Raw genomic sequence first — 16,403 nt, 5'->3', positions numbered from 1 at the left:
CCGGGCTTTCCCTTAGATAGGGGATAGGGGGACAAGCTTGATCATCCGGGGTGGACTCAGTGTCAAGCCGCTGCTTCTCCGCATTGAGAGGAGCCAATTGAGGTGGCTTGTGCATCTGGTTAGGATGTCCCACCTGGAGGAGGTCCTGGGATTGACCCAGGACGCGGTGGAGGGACTATGTCTCTCAGCTATCCTGGGAATGCCTGGGGATCCTCCTGGAGGAGCTGGATGAAAGGGCTGGGAGATGGAAGTCTGGTCTTTACTGCTCAAGCTGTTGCCCCCGCGACGCTGGATAAAGTGATAGCTAATACATAGGTGGATGGATGGATGGGTGGGAGTTGAAACTTCTTCTGATAGGGGACTCTACCAGACGTTCCCAGCAGATCCTCACAATACCTTTGGGTCTGCCACCTTGGACCGGGATTCTGCCGCATCATTAGAACCAACACATCACCAGGTGGTGATCAGTGGACAACTCTGTCCCTCTGTTCAACCGGGTGTCCAAAATAAGCAGCCACAAATCAGATGACATGTCCACAAAGTTGGTCATTGAACTGTGGCCTAGAGTTTCTTGGTGCCAAGTGCACACATGGATCCAACATGGACCCCCTTATGTTTGAACATAGTGTACTTTATGGACAATCTGTGACAAGCACAAAAGTCTAGTAACAGAATGATCACAGTCATTAACCTAGCTGAACGCAGAAGTTCCCTGAGTGAGTGCTCTCCAGCACACCCTTCAAGGACTCCAAAAAGCTGGGTACTCTGAACTGCTGTTTGGTGCATAGGAACAAACAGTCAGGGCTCGTCTCTCCACCTGGAGGCTGCCCTCTTCTCCACCAGGGTCGACCCAAGTAAACAGGCTCCGGGCCTAAGCTGTGTGTGTAAGTGAGCCTGGCTATATCTAGTCAGAAATATTACGTCAGACCACAGGTCAGGCTTCTTCTCGGCCATGTCCTGAGAGCTAGCGTCTGTACCCGGGGATCGGCCATCACTCTATGGCTGCCGTACATCTGATACAGTATTTGAAGCCAGTGGCTCCTACGAGGTGAGCCCATGGGAAGAGGGACCCACGTACTTTAGGCTGTGCCTGGTTGAGCCCCATGGGTGTAAGCCCGGCCACTAGGCGCTTGCCAAGGAGCCCCACCTCCTGTTTGTCTCGAGTGGGGTACCCCAATGCCCTGTGTCTGGGCAAGGGAAACTTGATGGTTATTAGGAGTTAAAAGGGGTCTCCAAACCATCCTTAATCTGGAGCCTCACCTGTGGCCTGTTTGCCAAGGTTGAAGGGTGTAAAGCATATTTAAGGATCTCGATGAAAATAGTTTATGATCACCAATTTTCATAGAGATCCTTTTTGAAAATGTATCTCTCTTTGAGTGTAATATCCTGGCTCATGTGCCAATAATGTGCGCCTGACTCATATGCAGGGTACTTTGAAAGAGTGTGTGTTTTTACATTCACTCAAATCCAATGCACACAAGTTAATATGGTCATAACAGAATGCTTAGAAGACATTACACATTGGGGCATTCTCCCATGGGGTGGAAATCATGGGCATGTACAGGACACCGCCCATCATCCAAACAACAGAATGCTTTGGATGACTTAAACGGCTGATTAATGTAGTTCTTTGAGACGCGTGCTTCAAAGCTCCAAGCTCCATTACCATGTGAAAATTTTCTTTATAGGTGAAGGAAAACGTTAACTTTTTATTTTTTATTTATTTATTTATTTTTAAACCAATTAATATGATTTAGTGTTTGACTTTTAGCCATCTTAGTAATGCATACAACCACTAGGCATTCCATAGGGCAGGTGTGGGTTTGCACAATTCAGTCATTACTCCATGTGGATTCGCAAGACTATATAGATTTCATATCTTAAATGGAGCATAATTGTCATCAACTGGTGGTTGTGCGTCAGTAAAGTTGTTTCCACATTGGACAAAAAATGTAAACTGAATGTAATGTAACTGACAAGTGTACTTGTCAATGCCAATTTGATCAGAGCATGAATCACCCCAAATTTGTCATCGTACCATAGGTAATATTATAATCACTTCTACGCCTATACTTAACCATGGAAAGTTTAAAATAGCACAATACGGACCTTTAAACACTGCAAGTACTTTGAGAGCATAATGAATGTGTGTGTGAGATTGTGGGAGACTAGTCAGCTCAAACCCTATCTACCTTAACTCTCCTCCCATGATTACATAACAGCCACTTCCTTTCTCCTCCCTGAGTTTTTTTTTTTCTGCAGTGCCAGTTTGCTTTCTTTTGCACAGTCTCTCTCTGTCGTTGCTATTTTTTTTTTACTTTACATCAACCACCCATCCACCCTCCTCTGATCTTTAATTAATCAAAAGCTAGCCCCTACATGACCCCCAGAGAGCTGCTTGTTAATTTGGATTTACAGCATGTGTCCAACTGAGGGCAAGTAACAAGACAGTAGGAGTTCTTCCTCATGTCAGTAGGAGGAAGATGCTCAACCATTCTGTATTTTCCTTGGTCAGAAAGAGTTTCACTTATACACCAACAAAACAATAAATTAGGTTCAGACATTTATGCACCGTATAATACTGAAATGACGAGTTTTTAACAACAAATTTAAACAAAAATAGATGTTTTCTTCTGGCTTTCTGCCACCCAAAAGGGGATATGAGATGTAGACAAAGGATGAGAGGAATTTGTTACGGCAGTCTACTTCTCTAGTCTACTTTAGACTACTACATGACTTCATGACTTTGTTTGCTCATTTCTCTATGCTCCAAATTAGGGATGCATTATCACAGAAAAGTGGCTTAAAGGGATAGTGTGTAAGATGTAAGCCATTTTTATTACAGACAGCAGGGGGTGCTGCAGGTGCTGCATTTACTATTGTCCATAGCTCTAACAAACATGGCCGCCTCCAGAGAAGTACCACCGCCCATGTAATATAATTTCATGATAACTAGACCTATAAGTATTTTTAAAACATACTGTTGGTTTTTAAGTACATATTCAAGTTTTTGACATTTACAATCATTTAATTTATTCCTTTTTAATGTAAATCTTACACACTGTCCCTTTAAGCATCAACTGATAGCGAGACAAAATCCCGGCAGCCAGGGAAAGAGATTGGTTTGATCGAAATGGACTTATTCCCGCCGCAACTAAGCTGCAGGTCAGGAAAAACACAGGAAATCCATAAATATCAGGGCAACTTGCTGAACAACTGGCATGGGTAGAAGACTGTGACTCAACAGCATTCAAAAAACATTCAATCACATTTAACAAGCAAAGTGTCTTCCTAAAAGGGACACTCTGTGAGATTTGACAGTTTTTCCATCACGGCAGCAGAAGGTGCTGCATGGCACTTCTGCTTATGCCTCTGTAAAGTAATTTAATGATAACTAGACCTACGATTGTATTTAAAACATACTGTTGGTTAAGAACAAATTTATTTGAAATTTGTAATCATTTAATGTATTCCTTTTTAATGTGAACGGTCTAAATCTTACAGTTTCGCTTTGAGATATTTCCTTCAAATTCTCTTTTTTCTCTCGCTCTGTCTCTCTCTCTCTCTCACTGTCTCACACACACTATCAATATACTGTATAAGGACGATGTATAATGTACAGTGCGAGGTCAAATTACTAAAAAATCCTTGGAAATTGTGTGAATATTGATATATGAATATATGAAATATATGAATATATGAAATTATGAAAAGTGTGTCTGGTTCTAAACTACTTTTTCTTTCATTCAACATAATGCATGAGCAAAACTATACTTTGTACACACTTTATACTAGGGGGTGGGATCTAAAATGTGGGTCAGAATTATTTTTTGATTCAAAATGATTGGATTGACAATAATTTCTGCATCAATCTATTGATGTGCAAAGAATCATCACGATATAAACCAGTCTGCTTTGGGAGACACAATGACAAATGGAGACATTTAAGTGTATTTTTTTTAATAGAGTTTTGAAAAGTAAGATCAGCTTGTTTTTCAACAAAAACAGCTTGTGGACCACTACTGCTACAATTCTTTATTTAGATTTTTTGACTTACCTAACACTAGAATGACAGAAGCCTTGTTACTTGACTAGGTATTGTAAACAGTAAGTAAAATACCAAAGTACTTTATCCCCCATCATTCTTCTTTATATATGTCAGCTTAGCATAGGTGACCAACCAGCAGGGAGAGCTGTGAAGTGCCAAAATAGGCTTAATTGTTTCATTTTCCTCTGCAGCTTGTTGAGTTTTATGTCAACTTTGGGCTGTCAATCACTTTGGCGCTACACCCAGTGGTGGAGCCTCGGGGCCAGGAAGGCCTTCTCTGCCCTCTTAAAATAACTTGATATTATAACAATGATATTCTAAGAACTATAGTAAAAGTCAGTTTCCTTTTACATGTATTTTTTCTAGATAAATATATTTTATATATACAATTATTGTCCATTTTCTGTTCTTTTCCTGTCATTTTATATCCGTTTGGTTACGCTCCTTGCAGTGCTGTAGTTCTATGTTGGAGTTTTTAGCCAATTAGAATTCAGCTAACTTGTGTCACATTTCTGGGTGAAATCTGCATTCCAGATTAGTTATTAAAAAACTATACATACAGTATATTTGAGTTCATCTGTTATTTGTGACTTCATTGTATTTGTGTTGGGGTTTGGTTTTAAAACCCAGCAAATAGCAAGGGTTCACTGTATTGACGCTGGGTGATGCCTGTATCCTATCCACAACACTCAAAAGAAGAAAAACATACAAAAGGGAAAGCATCTTGGATTAAGGTTAAAAAATTAATGGACTAATAATTATGTAGTTTCTTGTCAATAAAAAAAAAAAAAAAACAGGGATGTTGCAAAACATATTCACAACATAAGGAGAAATCACAGCCAGACAATATACAAAGAACAACAAACAACAAAAAAACAAGGCTTACTTGGAAGGCATTGAGAGCACTGAAGATGTAGGCAATCACAACAGACAGGTGGACCAGTACGCCACACAACCAGGTTAGACCCAGGACGGGCAATAGGATGAGAACAGGTCGAGTCACAGCCCTGCAAACAATATGAATGCACATAGCTTTTGGGCTAAAAGCAGGTCTAAAATCCTTAAAAACTTGCTGTAAAATGCAAAATGACTCTGTAACAATGATCATTTCTGTTCTATCGCCATTTTAAAATGTATATGTATGTATATCAGAGAAATTAAATCTCCAAATGTTTCAAGGGATTTAGGAGTGTTCTTGTAAACCACCTCTTCACACCCTCTCTAAACATTCCGTTTGCAATCCGTTTTTCAATAATCATAGCACTTATGCATACATCCCTAACCTTTTTAAGGGATGAGGCAAAAACTGCTTCTTTTGTTCAAACCACAATTGTTGTCACACTGATGCACCTGGGGAAAATTGAGTTTTCAGATAGTGTTGAATCTGCAAGGACAAAGCCAGAACTCACTTTACTCTCTTTTATGTTCAAAATTCGTTTCCATCTCCCGAGTACGCATAACACTCTAGTGCTGGCACAGACTTTTAGCCTGCTTGTGAAGAAATGAAGAGACACAATAATAGTGGAGATTGCGTCGTGGTATGTTTCATGCTGAGCTGAAGGACATTTGGCTGAATGACAGAACAGAATATAATGTCTCCACACCCATTAGACTTAGCAATATGTCCTGAGTTGCACACAAAAATAAATGGGGTTATGTTCTGGGTTCCAGCCACGTTTGATAAGTTGTTCCACACCAAAATCTTCTGAGCATAACAAAAATCAAAACGTTTTCTAGGTGAGAAAACTTCCATATAACTTTCATATAGTTTATGAGAAAAGGCTCATCTGTGCTGTGAGAGAAGGCTCATCTGTGCTGAGTCCACAGCACACTCGTCCGGTCAGTTTTTTAATCACGACACCATAACACACTTAAGATGTGAATAACCACTGTGTCACTACTTAGTGCATAGTATACTAACTAACTAACTAACTAACTAACTAACTAACTAACTAACTAACTTGAAGCAAGGGTTTTCAAATGGGTAGAAAATGCTGTGCATTTATAGTGCATATTTCTATAATAGTAGTGACAACAGCAATACATATATTCTGCATATATAAACGGAGATGAACGATTTTCCTTGTTTTTTGATCAAACACGGCTATAAAAATTACTCAGAACACTTGCTCGCTAGGTGTTGCCACACAAGATTAAAATTTGTGGCAAAGGAGACATTACGATAGTCCCCTGTCAGTATTGTAACCATGTAATTGTTGATACCCAGCTTTTGTAGCCTGCAGCTTAAAACACAGCTTTAAAGTGCTAACAATCATGTAAATTGCAGATGTGTATGTTTCCTACTTGTAGCTTGATGGTTTTTTTTTTTTTCGATAGCTAAAAAAAAATACTCATATGTGTCTAAATCCAGAAGTATTTTGGTTAAAATTTAACAAAAAAAAGCAACATTAATCAAAAACATAAAATAAAATCATATACAAGAGTAACATTATAAATTATGTTATGTGACTATATTATAACTTTATTATGTTTACTATTCTATTCTATTCTATTCTTTTCTATTCTATTCACTGTTTGCCTCCTAAAGTAAAGTAAAACCTAAAGTAAAGACACTGTTCAAGTGTTATCTGGTTGGCCCAAATATAAATAATAACATTAGCGTTAAGCATTCTACACTAAGACAATGTTGTACTGGGACCAGGTGTTAAACTGATAAGACCCAGTGACTCCCACAGACGACTCCTGAACCACAGCTCATAATCTCTCAGCTGTCTCTATTGACCACAGTTTGCTGAGAAATCAAGGAAGCATCATAATTGTGTGTGTGTAAGGTTTGTTCTTCACTATATAGAAAGACAGTCATACGCATAGTGTACACTAAAGATGGACAAGAAAACAAATTTCAGTGATGAATAGCATTTCCATTGAAGCTTACCAGGTGAGGTCAAAGGTCTGCATTTTTGATGCTGAGCTTGGACTGAGCATCTTAGCACGACGACGAGCGCTGGAAACAGTCACTATGACAACCCGGCACAACACAACAGAATTGACCTGCAAATGGAAGACAGCATCAGCATTGTGTCATGCAAACAACTCCACTTCGTCTCAAACGTACATTGAGAAACGTGACAAGGCTCTCTGCCACATCAGCGCTTTTTTCACATGCATAATGTTTTTGGTCTTCTGCAATGAACACTATTTTTTATCACAATCTAATAGATTCAGAAGTCTCTTTTGTTCTGATTTTTCATAGTGTTCTGCGGCAAAGGATTAAGTGCCGTTCGACAAGATACAGTACCCCGAAACACATCACCACAGTCTGTCACATCTCTCGTGCATGCAATACAAGGCAAAACAAGCCTATAATATGCATTACCATAATTACACCATTTCACATAACATATAACAGAACACACACACATGCACAAGCACATTCACACATGTTTGTCATGTCATGCATTTCCTTGCTCCAAGCACAAACCTCAACCATCAGAAATTATGCTACACGATTTAAAGCTATTCTCTAAAAGTAAGTCTTGACCCTGAAAAAGAGGTATGACTATGTGAGGACTAGCCTGAATGTCCTCACTTATCCAAAATGTCTTCACTATGTGGGTAGAAAACTCAGAACGGTTCTCACAAGTATAGCTGTGCGGGAACACACACACACTCACTCACACACACAGATGGATACAGGATACAGATAGGGAGTGAATGGAACCACATACCGCCAAAACAAATATTACAGGTCCCACAAAAGACCATATTGTGCCAGTCTTCAGATTGAGCCAGCATTGACCGTCGGCCTTGTACTCATTGACAGTAGCTGCCAGTGTTACAACAACTATTAGAACAGGGAGTCCTGCAAAACAATTCAATAAAAGCACGTTAAGCATTGATGTAGTGTTAGAATAAAATATGCAATATGTTTAAAGACATATTTACAGAACAGTGACTGCTTTGTCATCTCATGATCAGACTATTTAGTCTGCTCTTCATCGCCAAGCCTATTTTGTCTAACACTCAGCACATCTGCATGGAGAGCTACAGGAAACATCTCAATATTGTTGTGCTTTTTCACATTCTGTTCTCAGCTTCTTTTGGATATAAAAACATAGTGACACAATTAGAGACATGAACAGCTGCAGAAGGTTTTACAAATGCTAGACTGTGAAAAGGTTAAACTGCTGCAGTGCATCTCTTTAACCCCTGGGGGACATCTGACTCCAACTTTTACATTTTTTTACGTGTGATTCAAATGAAAAAGCATATAAAAAAACACTAGGTGGCTAAAATATCGCATATATTGTCAAAATATGTCAACTTTCGATATGCCGTTCTGCCCTCCCTTTTAAATGCTTGCAAATGGGAGGTCAAGAGGAACACACCCTGCAGATGTCAAATTTAGCCCATGTCTGGCTCATTTACGGCCATTCAAATTTAGAAATGTTGTCAAATGTTGTCGATGTTTTTATCATGTATTTCCCCTGATTTTTGCATGAATCATTTTATTGGCAACTTGGGTGCAATAGGAATTTTTGTGTTGTGACACCAAAACCACCAGGAGGCGCTAGCAGACAATTTATGACATATACAAACCTTTCAATGATCTCATTGAATGTCTTAGCCTGACTCCCATAATGCAAAGTTCTTACCCTGCATTGTTGGATAAAAGGCTTCGATCAAAGAACTAAATATTGAAGGAAAGTTTTTATTTCCGTGCAGGGAAGTGTTTAATTTCATGCAATGCATAACATTATACCTACAAATTCACATCTGCGAAATCTGTAGCATGGAAAAGCGGTTAACATTTGTTAACATGAAAATGTTCAAATGAAAATCCTTCAAAATAACATCTATCGATATATATATATATATATATATATATATATATATATATATATATATATATATATATATATATATATATATATATATATATATATATACATATATATATATATATATATATATATATATATATAGATAGATAGATAGATAGATATTTAGATAGATAGATAGATAGATAGATAGATAGATAGATAGATAGATAGATAGATAGATAGATAGATATTTAGATAGATAGATAGATAGATAGATAGATAGATAGATAGATAGATAGATAGATAGATAGATAGATAGATAGATAGATATTTATTCAGTGGGCCCCCGTGTTACGAGATTAAGGCGAATTCCCCGTATGACGGGCATTCTAAACCTATGTTAAATAGCTAATGTGTTTAGGACCCCAGGTAATAACATCAAAATTGTACGTACATATTAAAAATTGGTACCAAAATAGTATAGTAAGTGCGACATATAGATAATATACATGCATACAATCAGAAAATTGTTACACTTTGCCTGTGTTTTATTCTGTTGTGGGTTTACTGTAGTTGTTGAGATTCTTGGTTTGTTCAGCCATTCAGTTAGAATTGTTTCCTCCCCTGCATCTGCCTCTCCTCCCTGTCCGTTATTTTTATTTTTATCCACCTGTTGCTTGCATGTTCCTGCCCCTTGCGTGCCATCCAATCAGCTTCCCCTGCCTCTTGTTCTCTCCCAGCTATTTTGCGTTGTTTTTTTCAATTAGTGTCATGTCTATATAAGTTGTAGGTTTGTCACTGCTAGTTGTCGGGTTATTGTAATGGTCACGTCCCCCATGCCATCATTTCCTCGCTGTCTCGTTCATTGTGTTCTCCAGTCGCACGTCCGACCTTCCCCGTAAGTTTAGTTTAGCCCTCTCGTTTCTTTGATTCATTGCCCAGGTTTTGTCTATTTTTGTTCTTGCCTCGTTTGTTTATTAAAACCTCATTTTCGAGCACATCCCCTACTGGCTTCCTTGCACTCTTGGTCCATCCTCCCGCACACCCGCACTCCACTCACCATGCCCTATCGTGACAAAAACATCATATATATAAAAAATAGAAATGATTTATTTACCTTTGAGTGCCGCTTGTTATGCCCATATTCCCTAATTAGGGTTATCTCCAGCATTGCTTCCATATAAATCATTTTCTTACTTCTCTCTTTAACATCACTAGGCATCTTGGCACCCGTGGCTAACCTTTTCAACTTTGAATTAAGCAGAACAATGCACTATAAATATAGTTTTGTAACCACTCACAGTCGAACAAAGATTTACCGTTCCGTCATTTTGAAACAAGGGAGGCAGACCAATAGCAGACCACCATCTCCGTCACGAGATGCCGACCAATAGTAGACCAGAATTGTAGTGACGCATTGCAAGGACGGCAACTGAATATAAGTGTAATTACCTAAAAACGCCTGCAGATGTAGATGAAACAGCACAAATACAGCCAAGCCCCTAGGGTCATGGCAGTTGCTTTGGGCGCAAAACCGGGAAAACACCATAAAGAGGGAATGTAAAAACTCAGTATTCCACGTCACAACATGCAACATGAAAATAACGTAAGTCAGGGACGTTGTAACACGGGGGTCCACTGTATATATATATATATATATATATATGTGTGTGTGTGTGTGTGTGTGTGTGCGTGTGTGTGAGTGTGTGTGTGTGTGTGTGTATATGTATGTATGGAATATGTATATATGGATAGGGCTGGTGCCACTGAACATTCAAGTGGTTGAAAGTAAAAAATTTATAATACTGTATTTTGATGATGTTATGATCCTTTCAAAGTCAGTGAACAATTCCGGGACACCAAGGCATTAATAACGCAGGATTACTTTTTACATATAGTAATAGTTGCTAATATGATACTCACTTTATATTGCACACTCCACGGTAGATTTTTTTATGTGTATTTCTGTAAGCACTACCAAAGCGGCTAGCATTTCTTTGTTTTAGTGCTTTGGCAATTTCTGATGTACGTGTGATGTACACTTAAGCAAGGATCTGTCTCTGGCCACCTCTGGCTTCTCTCAAAGTGAAATAGTTGCATCTCTAGTTTGACTCCATTCTGAATGATCAAGGTCCTTGCATTATCTCAATATTAGAGCCTCAACATACTGTAGGAGAAAATAGTTTCCACAACTACTGCTTTGGCAGAGTCCTGCAGTTATCTGACAGTGAGCGAATGGCTTGTTGAAATTAAAAAAGGCACCTTTTCTGTTGGGGATTCTGTGGGGTTGCTTGTCCCTTGTTGTGTTCTGTGGGGGTCACATGCATTTTCTAAATCCACAGTCCCTTTTTTGTTATTACATGATTGTACCCAGTGTCAGAGGAATGTCTGTATAAACATGGTTTGAGCTTGGCATGGAAGAATTTGCTTGGTCCAAATCATCATCTAACATCGCTGGGGTGGACTAAAATTGGATTGCACGACACCTTTAAACATTTTAGATTGCATTGCATGCAGGGAGGTGTATGCAATCACTTAAGATGAACACCCAAAACGTCCACATTCGAATCATTAAGTGACCGAGTCTAAGATCAGAACTTGTGAATTCATTGAAAACTCAAATGTTAACATAAAGTACGGACATTGATTATATATATATACTGTATGTTGTAAATTTGCGCACAACATACCACAACAAGGCCAGTGGTCAGTGTGTCTCGATTTGTGTGTGTGTGTGTGTGTGTGATTTTTTATTTTTTTGTCATACTCATTGACTCCAGGCTCTAGGTATATGCATTTTTAACTTGATTTCATGGTAGTTTCAGCACACTGGACATTCTAAACTACTCTTAGGTGTGTCTGTGAGTGGTTGTTTGTCTCTGTGTGCCCTGTGATTGGGTGGTAACCAGTTAAGGTGTACCCCTAATACTGGCCAAAGTTGGGATAGGCTCCAGCACGCCTGCGACTCTCGTGAGGATAAATGGTGAAGAAAATGGATGGGTGGTTAAGAGGATGGATGGATGTTTTATACAAACTCCCTATAACCACAGCATTTTCTCACACAGGGTCTGGGGGAAAATGCATTGCCCATATCTGGCTCTTCTATTTCAAATTTATACCTGGACTGATCATAAAAAGTTCCAATTATAAACTTACCCCAGCCAATTATGTAGTACAGTTTCATTCTGCGGTCCTCACTGATGTTGACAGACACAACTTTGCTCCACAACAGCAAACCTTCAACCAGCATCCAGGAAAATGATGCCATGAAGAAAAGATGGAGCAGCGCAGTCACCACAAAACAGGCAGCCTGCCGGAATCAAAATGTAGAGAAAGAATTGTTGACGGGCACACATATTTTCGGCTTGTGAGACTGTGGTCAGATATACAGCACACACTTGAACAGACTCACAGACAGTGACTCATGAAACGTTGTTGTCATCAAAGGCAATGCATGGGCATACGAGCCAGCCATGTTGGCTGTAACAACACTCCACTAAAAATGGGCGTGTTGTTTCGACCTATTCATATTCACTGGCTATTGTTCAGTGGAGCTAGTTCAGTAGTTATTTTTCCTTCCAAGCCCATCACACAAGGAAGCACACAGTGCTACCAACAACTACCCTGCTTTTGAATGTGTATAGACAATAATTTTGTAATAGATCTTTTTAGGCCACAAAAAAACAGTACACCATAATAATGTTTGTTCTCCGTTGGGTTTTATTCACTCATGGAAAAAGAACTTCAATTCAGCAAACCTTCAACTTCAATGGACCTTCTCACAACCTGTTTCGTCTGTTACATGATAGTTCCACTGGAAAAAATTAGTGGAACAACCACAGTGTGTTTGTCACACACAAAATCAATGTTGCCATAATCAAACAACACTTGAAATACACTAACCACTGGTTCAACTTTGCACCCTTGAAAGTTCGTTGGATATGACAATTTCAGAGGTGTTTCAATTAAATAGATTGTGTGTAAATAAAACTGAAAAAAAGTCTGGTGCTGTCAGCAGGACAACAGCTACAGATGTACCAAAGCGCTTTACAAAGCATTTAAAATAAAAAAAAAAAGAATAACAACAAAAATGAAACATAACACAACATAAAAATGACAAAACAAATGACAAAAAACCCAACAAAAAACAGCAGCAGTACCATAGCAAATATTATGTATCAATACAGATGTAAATACAAAAGCTAAATGTAAAAAATATTTACAGGAGATGACTAGTCATATTTCTCGTTGACTCGTTCTAATTTTGGAGCATCCCAGAAATTGTTGGAAGTTGAAATGAAATACATCTTAAAACACTTTTTTTTTTCTAGAGTTTTTGGAGGATACTTTTAGTGTAAACATCCTTTTTACAACAGACCTATTACATACAGTAGGTGCCAATGTTCAACCTGATCAGGTGATGTTTTAATCAGGAACAAGTCATAACATTGTTTTGCTGATCTTCATATACTATAAAATGTCGTTTGCTCATTTTGCCATGGTGGCAGAAGCCATACTTGACAATGACAACGAAAATCTGTTGATATTATTATTGCAGAACTGCCTTTACAAAAGGAGACACATTTCCGGTTGGCTTAAAAATGTGGGTTAGAAATTGATTATTGAAATTGATATTTCATGTTTTGACATAAGAATGTCATAGACAGATTAAGACCCTACAACAACAACAGCTAGTTTTATTAATTAATTAATTTATTTATTTGTTTAATTTTGTGCTGGCACTAAATGTTGCATTCTCATCAGTATTCATTCAAGGTCGCAAATGTTCGCTAAGCAGTTGGCAGACATTCGTCAAACGGGGGGTCATTTTGCAACAGAATTTTGCACATTCAAAATTTCCTTGCAAAAAAGAAAAAAAAGAAATCACGAGAACTGTTTTTTTTTTGGGGGGGGGGTGAACATTTGCGACCTTCAACAAGAATTCACAAACTCTGACATGATTGTTCATTTTGCCACGTTCGTCACAGTCAAAATGATCTCATTTCAGCGGTATAGAGGATTTATCTGTCATGTTTAGTTGGGGTTTGTTGTTTTTCTTGGGTCATGTGGTTTTGTTTCATGTTCTTAGTTCATGTTTAAGTTTCCCTCGCGTCTGCCTTTCCTCTCTGTGCCTCATCAGATAATCGCATCTACCTGCCTGTTCCTCATGTCATCCGCATGTTCCAGCCGTGTGTCTCCATATCCGCTTCCCCGCCTCTCGTCTTCCTTCCAGGTGTTTCGCGTTTCTCAATTATTCGTGACTACTTAAAGTCACTGTCCTTTTCCAGCCAAGTGTTGGGTCATTGTTTTGCACGGTCTACCTCGTCGATGTCCTTCCTCGCTTCTTGTAATTCCCAGTCGCTGTTCCCCGTGCGTTTATTTCCTATTCCTCGTTTGCTACTTTGTCCAGTTTTTGTCAATTTTGTTCCTACCTTATTTTATTATCAAGCCATCTACTTTGGAGCAAAACCACCCCGCTCTCCTGCATTTCTGGGTCTATCTTCCCACACCGCCATGCTCGTTCATGGCATTATCAAGCGACGTGGGACTGCTTTAACCCTTTGACTACGACTCTTTTTTTTTTTTTTTTTTTCCTACCAAAAACCTATGACATATATGACTTGTATATAAGTCTAGGATGCTTTGTCCCACCAGCATTTCGTAATAATAATAATAATAATAATAATAATAATAATAATAATAATAATAATAATGATGATGATGATGATGATAATAATAATAATGTCCTAGAGAAGTGGAAATGATCACCAAACACCTACAATACAAAGTAATCAGTGCAATCTATAGTAACACATATAAGCATACGCAGCACATATTATCAATATATTTCTGCAATACTAGATTGTTACTTCACAAGAAATTGTGGAATGTAACCAATCAGTTGACAGTCGGCCTGGCACTGGCTTGTCGTATATGGAAAAGTTACTAAATGCCACCAGAATGTTTAGATAGGTGTGTAATGAACCGCTGGGATGCCATTTCGTCATATTGCTACTATTCCTATAGCCCCTGCCATTTTTTGAAAAGCGCAGGGATGCATTGTCACAATTGGAGTGAAGGGGTTCATTTGTGAAACATGCTACTTTTAAAATGAGCCTGATCAAATACAGCAGTTGTAATATATATTACAAACATGTACTGGCTCCTAGCAGTAGAGTTCGTTGCCGCACAATCACCAACATACAGTTGCTATTAATTATTATTAAATGTTTGTTTTTGCTTGCTTTTCACTACTTTACATTCAGTGTTATGATAATATTATGTTGGGTTAGTGAGTTCACTTCCCTCGTCTCCTGTAACTCCTGTCCTTTAGTTTACCTGTTCTTCTCAGTCCGATAACTGAGACTAAGTAGTTCACCCGTGTAAACTGGTTTGCAACCCATGATTTGCATTTTCTTTCTATGCCTTGCTTTGTACATGCTGACTGCTTTTCAACATCCTCAAAGCAGTCTTCAGTTGAGTTGTTGCCAACACTGTTCTACTTGCATTGCAATTAGTGACAGAGTCTTCTTGGATTCTCACCTCATTGGAAGACGCCCAGTCACTGCACATTAACAGCAACTCAGCAATGCTGAGAGCAACAATCAGGTTCTTATGAACAGTGGTACGGTCCGATTTAGGAACCCTAAATAGAGGTAAACACAAATGAATTTGATGAATGTATATGAATTTTGACACTATATGTATAAAATTACATTTTCATCAAAGGTTTAATCAAACATCCGTTGGGAATGTACAGTATTTACAAAGAAAATTCTCTGAAGCTCTTCAACGAACCTGTCTATTTTTTCCTGATGAAAATCTGGTAGGTTTGTGAAATGCTTTTCAACCTCTGTGCTTTAAAGGCTGTGCTCTGTGATATTTATGACTCACCCCACAGCAATGAAGAGGATGAAGGTGAAGAGGAGGCCACACAGCGACACTCCACAGCCAATGAACGTCAGCACCTGCAGAGCTTTTTTGTTTTCTGGGCTTGGCTGAAATGCGCGTACACACACACACACACACACACACACACACGCACCCAGATGCACACACACGCACACACACATATGCACAACCCATGCCCCGAATACATTATATAATAAACTAAGAGCAGCAAAACACAGATGAAAAAAAAAAAAAACTTGAATAAAGAGAGTGAATATTACCTGGGCTTCATACACCTGTAGTAGCAATGCAAAATTCGTAGTGTGATTGCAGTAACACACAGTGTAGCCGTATTGTTTGGAAACGACCTCGCACCCTTTAGTATTCCACCATCCACCAGCCTCAGGACTAGATAGACACAGATATGATTCATCCAAACCATACAGAATGAGAAGAATGGAAATATTCTAATATCTTGAAGTTTTGGGGCTAATCTTCATTGTAAGATAACTTCGGCATTAGAAAGGCATGCGAAAAAACATTTTTTTCATGTTGTTCCCAAGCAATCTTACGTGAGATTAAAATCCCAGAAGGCGCACACCGGGTCGTACACAGCACCCACCGGATTCTGTTGGATACATCGAGCCAATATGATAAATGTGATGATCGAAAGAATAATT

The 16,403-nt window shown here is 38.7% G+C and overlaps 1 protein-coding gene across 3 annotated transcripts in view; it reads right to left on the bottom strand.

Annotated features, from left to right (window-relative positions):
* Window positions 1-16,403, bottom strand: part of adgrd2 (adhesion G protein-coupled receptor D2) — a 56,602-nt gene that overhangs the window by 9,101 nt on the left and 31,098 nt on the right. For all 3 annotated transcript variants that reach the window (XR_015865487.1, XM_088413961.1, XM_088413972.1), the window contains 8 exons: window positions 16,296-16,351; window positions 16,005-16,131; window positions 15,727-15,830; window positions 15,376-15,478; window positions 11,989-12,142; window positions 7,738-7,871; window positions 6,945-7,060; window positions 4,935-5,055 (listed from right to left, as the gene is read on the bottom strand). Coding sequence is in view for 2 of the 3 variants with exons in the window: in XM_088413961.1 (XP_088270087.1) it covers window positions 4,935-5,055; window positions 6,945-7,060; window positions 7,738-7,871; window positions 11,989-12,142; window positions 15,376-15,478; window positions 15,727-15,830; window positions 16,005-16,131; window positions 16,296-16,351 (915 nt within the window). In the remaining variant the exon portion in view is untranslated. The remainder of the gene's footprint in view (window positions 1-4,934; window positions 5,056-6,944; window positions 7,061-7,737; window positions 7,872-11,988; window positions 12,143-15,375; window positions 15,479-15,726; window positions 15,831-16,004; window positions 16,132-16,295; window positions 16,352-16,403) is intronic.

The sequence above is a fragment of the Hippichthys cyanospilos genome, chromosome 1, assembly GCF_059441005.1.
Source record: "Hippichthys cyanospilos isolate Australia breed blue-spotted pipefish chromosome 1, RoL_Hcya_1.0, whole genome shotgun sequence".
Lineage (NCBI taxonomy): Eukaryota > Metazoa > Chordata > Actinopteri > Syngnathiformes > Syngnathidae > Hippichthys > Hippichthys cyanospilos.
This window is presented reverse-complemented; position numbering and strand designations above follow the sequence as displayed.